The 6,103-nt window shown below is 38.3% G+C and overlaps 1 protein-coding gene across 1 annotated transcript in view; it reads left to right on the top strand.

The window, feature by feature from the left end:
• The first annotated feature begins 1,636 nt into the window (after positions 1 to 1,636).
• Positions 1,637 to 6,103, top strand: part of LOC120543730 (von Willebrand factor A domain-containing protein 7-like) — a 20,001-nt gene continuing 15,534 nt past the window's right edge. Inside the window, exons 1-6 of the mRNA XM_039776933.1 lie at positions 1,637 to 1,650; positions 3,823 to 4,025; positions 4,130 to 4,402; positions 4,513 to 4,606; positions 4,765 to 4,896; positions 5,946 to 6,103. The exon at positions 5,946 to 6,103 is cut by the window's right edge and continues 29 nt beyond it. Of these exons, the coding sequence (XP_039632867.1) occupies positions 3,846 to 4,025; positions 4,130 to 4,402; positions 4,513 to 4,606; positions 4,765 to 4,896; positions 5,946 to 6,103 (837 nt within the window). The 5' untranslated portion in view covers positions 1,637 to 1,650; positions 3,823 to 3,845. The remainder of the gene's footprint in view (positions 1,651 to 3,822; positions 4,026 to 4,129; positions 4,403 to 4,512; positions 4,607 to 4,764; positions 4,897 to 5,945) is intronic.

Raw genomic sequence — 6,103 nt, 5'->3', positions numbered from 1 at the left:
GCGGGAGATTGACCACCTGGTGCAGTCAGAGCAACCTGGAGCTAAACGCTCTGAAGACAGTGGAGATGGTTGTGTACTTCAGGAAGGATGCAGCCCCACCCGCCCCCATCACCCTGGGGGACTCCACAATTAACATTGTGGAGTCCTTTCGCTTCCTTGGCTCCATCATCTCCCAGGACCTCAAGTGGAATCTGAATATCAGCTCTCTCAGCAAAAAAAGCCTACAGAGGATGTACTTCCTGCAGCAGCTAAAGAAGTTCAACCTCAAAGACAATGATGGTGCACTTCTACACTGCCATCATTGAGTCCATCCTCACCTGCTCCATCACCATCTGTTATGCTGCTGCCACTGCAAAGGACAAAGGCAGAGTGCAGCGCACCATCTGCTCTGCTGAGAAAGATTGTAGCCAATCCCTCTGACACCGGACACAAAATGTTTGAACAGCTCCCCTCTGGCAGGATGCTGCAGTCCATCAGGACCAAAACCACTACAGTCAGCCTCACCCACAAGGTCCCAGACCGTGAAACTCACTCTTTGGTTGGAACACAGAGACAACGATACAGATACACAGATATGGAGAAATATGATTCATAATAGATATAACAGTTGGTATGATGAACAGAGGCAATTATAGTAACAATAAAGATAATAGAACTATGACTAGAAATAATAGTAGTAACAGTGCAGGGCATAGCAGGGCATCGAGCTTGACCACGGAACCAGCTGCAACTACGATTTAGGTTCCACCCCAATCCAACAACAGAAGAAAAACAGAAGGACTCTGGACTGATTTTAATCATAAGGATAACAGAGTCTGTGGTTTACTGCTTTTAACAGTCAACCTCAAAATAACTACACAATTTACATATGTCCGCTGGTTGCCTTGATCAGTGTCAGTGTGTGTTTTAGTTTTACTTTCACCTCTTACCCATCTGATCTGAGCTTTGATCTTTTTTACGTTAAGAAGAATGCAAGATGTCATCCGACAGGCATGTCAACAACCTGTGTGTTTTGTATCGGTTACTCCCGCACAGAAAATGCTAAGAACAACTGTGTATGCAGCAGATACAAACCTTACAGGAAAAGAGACCTTTGCAATTAAATAGATTAGTTGCAAAACTATTCATCTGGAATTTATACAGAAGTCATATAGATTATTACACATTTTAGCTAAACTAGGACTTTTGTCATGTAATGAAAAACCTAAACCTTAAAGTGAAAGATACCCAGTGTTTTCATGCATCAGTTTGGTGGTGCCTTCATAACCAAAGAAACATTAACATGGAATTAAGGTGAGACGATACAGGTGAAGGGGAAAGTTTTCTGAAATGTTATGTTTAATATGCAAATGAGCTATTATCTAATGTTAACTTTTAATGAATTCAAGAAAAATCTACAGGCACATTTAGACAAAGGGTAGAAAAATAAACACCTAAATGTGCATTTTGGATGTTATTTTGTTATTTTATGGAAGCAAAATAGCCCAAAATAATGTTTTTGCCTGTAGTGTCTCTCCTTATTTCTAATCAACAAACACATACTTAAGCAACAGGTACAACAAGTCCTGCATGAATACGCCCTGTTAGTGGAGCACTATAAAGCAGGCGGTGGCACAATTTTGTGTGTACAGGACAGCATCAGGACCAAAGGTACTGTACTCTTTAAATATAGTTATTAGCAGGCATCAGATTTGTGTTACATAATGCAGACAATACACTCTCCTGCAGTAATTAATGTTTTCTGGTCTCCTGCCGTAATTAATGTTTCTGGTCTAAATCTACCATGCATTGTTACACAAGAAGAAAATCTGTTTTTTCAAGCTTTTTTAAAGACTTTTAGTCATCTGTCATACACAAGAAACTATTACAGAGTTCAAATTGATTTTAATTTAGGCAGAAATAAATTACTGTTTTTAAAGTGCTCATGCTTTGATTTGAGATTTAAGGTGAGAGAAATGGTATCAAAATGTGTTATTGTGAGCATATGGAAAAGATAGGTGCTAGAGCTAGGTTTAATATGGTGCTGAAACAGTCTCATACGTCTTTGTAACTTGTAAAACACAATTCACAAATGAATGCAGAGTGATTTGTATTTGTAAATCGGTGTTATATCTGTGTCTCTAATTTGTGACTTATGAAACAGAAGTCACAAATGAATGCAGAGTGATTTGTATCTGCAAGCACAATTTACAAATGAATGCAGAGTGATTTGTATCTGCAAACACAATTTACAAATGAATGCAGAGTGATTTGTATCTGCAAACACAATTTACAAATGAATGCAGAGTGATTTGTATCTGCAAACACAATTTACAAATGAATGCAGAGTGATTTGTATCTGCAAACACAATTCAGTATCTAAAAAGTAGCAAACTATCACTGCCACCATAACAACACAAAGCAAATTGTAAATGCACTGCAACAATGATGTTGAAAACATAAATGTAATTTATCTGACGACAAAGTCCTAATAATATCAACTCACCCGGAGGAATGTCAAGTAGATTGTGCCAACCTTCTCTGTGAAACATTTGACAAGACTTCTTCACAGTTTTCAGTTGGCATCCATAACTTGGCGCCGGCACTACCATAAGTGCTGCATTACTGCCATCTCCTGGAGCCCCCTGCTGGGATCGTGACGATCCCAGCTTGCCCAATAGCAACCGAAGAGGAAGAATGTGTGCCTGAGGGAAAAACACAGGACTTTCACCTCTTAATACATCCATGCTTTCACCCCAGAGACCGGGGCTCGTTTCCTGCGAGTCACGTTTGCTTTACCCGTTCATATTGTCCTAATACCAACCGGTTATTCTTTTAAACATTTTTATTGGGGGTTGGTGGCGCAGTGGATATGACACATGCCTGTGGTGCGGAAGACCCAAGTTTGAATCCCAATGCAATACATCAACTAACCAACAAACCCTGAGCAAGACACATAACCCCTAGTTGCTCCAGAGGCGTTCGACCTCTGATATCTATATATAGTAATTGTAAGTCGCTTTGGATAAAAGCGTCAGCTAAATGTAATGTAATACATATATATAGTCAAACGTTTAGCTCCGCCCACATTTAGCCCAACCCCGATCTGCGTACTGCAGTCAGGTGCAATAGCAGCAGCCGAGGGCGAGGACGCTCATAAGAGCTTGTTTTGTCTATTTCTGGAACAACATTTTTATAGCATAAAAGCGAAACATAATCATTACATATATTCTACTCAATTGTAACAGTTTAAGGCCTTGCATTACACTCTAGTTCAATAACTTTAAGTTTCAATATCAATAGCTGAATCATTATCAGCATAGGCTACATCATTGTACCTTATAACATTATTCAAACAACTGATACTAGTCATTATGACAAAAGCAGTAGGACTACGCTATTCCTCAATTCAAAATTGGGAAAGATAGTCTATGATATGTTACATGGACTGCATTTTACATAAGGTCCTGCTAATATTTACAATGCACTCTCTAGTGATAGTACGAAATATATTAGTCTGCATTGTCAGATACTCCGAAGGAGGGTCTGCCTAGTCCTCACAGCATTCCGGGATGGGAGAAAAACGTGCTCTGGTTTATTGGCATTTCTTTGAACCAACCAGAAAAACAGGAACACATTTACACTCGCTCGCAGCATTTGTGTACACACCTTTTATGAATTAGAGTTAAGTTAACTTTAGGAATTGTCGAAAGCGCCTTTGGTTTAGACTAAATAGCCTAAAGAATAAATTAAAGGACCAATAACTGATACAGTCTACCATGGGATGAACCACTGAAGAGAAGATGGAGTAAATTACAATAAATGTGTTTCTGTCATTCTCAGACAATTCGACAGGTTTAGGAGTGATGTCTTCAGGGTTGACTGCGTTGTGTCTCTTGTTTCTGCACACTGGAGCTCTGGGGTTTACGATAACGCCAGGAGACTCTCTGAATCACCTGGAAATCACAGAGAGTGGGATTTTAGATGTCACCGTGCAGGTGTGCCGCGCTCTGGCCCAAGCTGAGGGGACAGACTTCACTTTTCCTGTAAGAATTAACTTCTATTCCTTTTCTTTTTTAACAGAGATTAGTTATGTTATGTTGTGTCTTTTATTAATATTAGCGTTATATGACTGTGTCTGTGTGTTTAGGCAAAGCCTTACACTGCAGAGGCTGTTGCTGAAGCCTGTGGCACACCAAAGTCGACCAAGAGTTTCCGACAAGCAATTACATTCATCACACTAATGAATATACGGGTGGACATCCGTTATGCCCTTAATGCTAGCTTCCATTTTGATGAAGAAATGTTTGTTCAAGGAAGAAAAATCATCACTGACGGATTACTGGCAGTCAAAGCAAGCAACAAGCAAGCAAACTTTGAGGCGGCGAGGCAGAAAGTGGGGGAGATTTTACATCCTTTACAGGTATTTTTTATTTTATTTTTTTAAAGCATTACTAATGCTTTTTAAACTGTTTCTAAACAAATTAAAGAACATTGATGGATTATTAACCCTCTTGTTTTGTCAACTTAAAGGACTTCTACAGTCATAGTAACTGGGTGGAACTGGGGAACAAACTCCCAAACTCCAATCTGATCAGATCAGACACCAGCATTGGTAACATAGCAGGTATAAGAGATAGTATAATGTGATGTCTGTCTGTGTTTGGCTGTGTTAATAAACAGACAATAACAATAAGGAGTTCTGTTTGGGTGTGTTGTACAGTAGATAAATAGTTTCACAGTAGAAAACGTAACTAAAATGTATTTTGATAAACGTTTTTGCAGATGAAAGTAGGGCAACGTGTCGCAACTGTAATGACGACGACTGCAGTAACAACATCTTGGAGGACATCATACAGGAGAGGGTACTGACCTCTGGATACTTTAATGTTGTGCCTTTCTCAACCAAACCAAAAGGTAAGTGATTGCTTTTATTCAACCACTAACGCCACAGCATTTTAGATCTAGTAGTCAGTATTCTTTACATTTTGCTGAGGTTTCCACTTCTATGAAACTGTAAGATTTCCTTTTAATTGTACATAAATTTACTCATCAACAAACTCTGTTATGTTAGCATTATTGCAAAGATGTTATAAAAAGTAAAATGTCTACGTATCATGACAGCAGTTCATAATATGTCCTTTCCAACAATGTCTCAGATACAGTACACATTCCTTAACCCAAAACACAGATGTGGTGTCTGTTCATTCCCACTGTTGTGGATATTTCTCTTTGCATCCTGAATTTTTCAAATGTTTTCTGTTAACGCTTTGATTCCCCTCCATGTTGGAAAGAAAGAGGACATGAGGGATATCTTAAAGACATAAATAGTCCTTGGCTTTGCTTTTCCTGGTTGTTGCTTTTGTGAGCAGTCATGGGAATATTCAAGTGAAATGCTGCACGATATCTAAAGTTGAAAAACGTCTATTGATCAGTGTCCATTTCTTACCTTTCCGTTATAGTCTCACCAATGCTGTCATGTTGTGGTGATTTGCTGTAGTGGTTTGCACTTCATGGTCACCATACTATTGAAATATACAGTATATACTGTATATATATATGTGTGTATATGTATGTCAGATTCCATTTCAACTTTCATTCATACTATTGAAATATACAGTATATACTGTATATATATATATATATATGTGTGTGTATATGTATGTCAGATTCCATTTCAACTTTCATTCAATAAATTCAGACTTTCATTCAATATATTCTGACAATCATTCAATATACTTGGACTTTCATTCAATATATTCACGCTTGATAGATAGATATAGATAGATAGATAGATAGATAGATAGATAGATAGATAGATAGATAGGTAGATAGATAGATAGATAGATAGATAGATAGATAGATAGATAGATAGATAGATAGATAGATAGATAGATAGATAGATAGATAGATAGAGAAAACAATTGTTTGTTCATCATCTCCCTCTAATGCTATTTGTTTAAAAGGGAAATGCAGTCATGGAGGAGCACTTGACCAAACAAGCAAAAAGGAACCTAAAGGTGGGATCAACAAAGACTCTTTCGGATCCAACCATGGATACCTCCACATGACAGCAGCAAATATGGCAATAGCTGCAACCAGTGGGCTACTAGAGGACATTCGA

Source organism: Perca fluviatilis, chromosome 16, assembly GCF_010015445.1.
Source record: "Perca fluviatilis chromosome 16, GENO_Pfluv_1.0, whole genome shotgun sequence".
Classification (NCBI taxonomy): domain Eukaryota; kingdom Metazoa; phylum Chordata; class Actinopteri; order Perciformes; family Percidae; genus Perca; species Perca fluviatilis.
The sequence above is the reverse complement of the archived record's forward strand: the minus strand, read 5'-3'. Positions and strand labels throughout refer to the sequence as shown.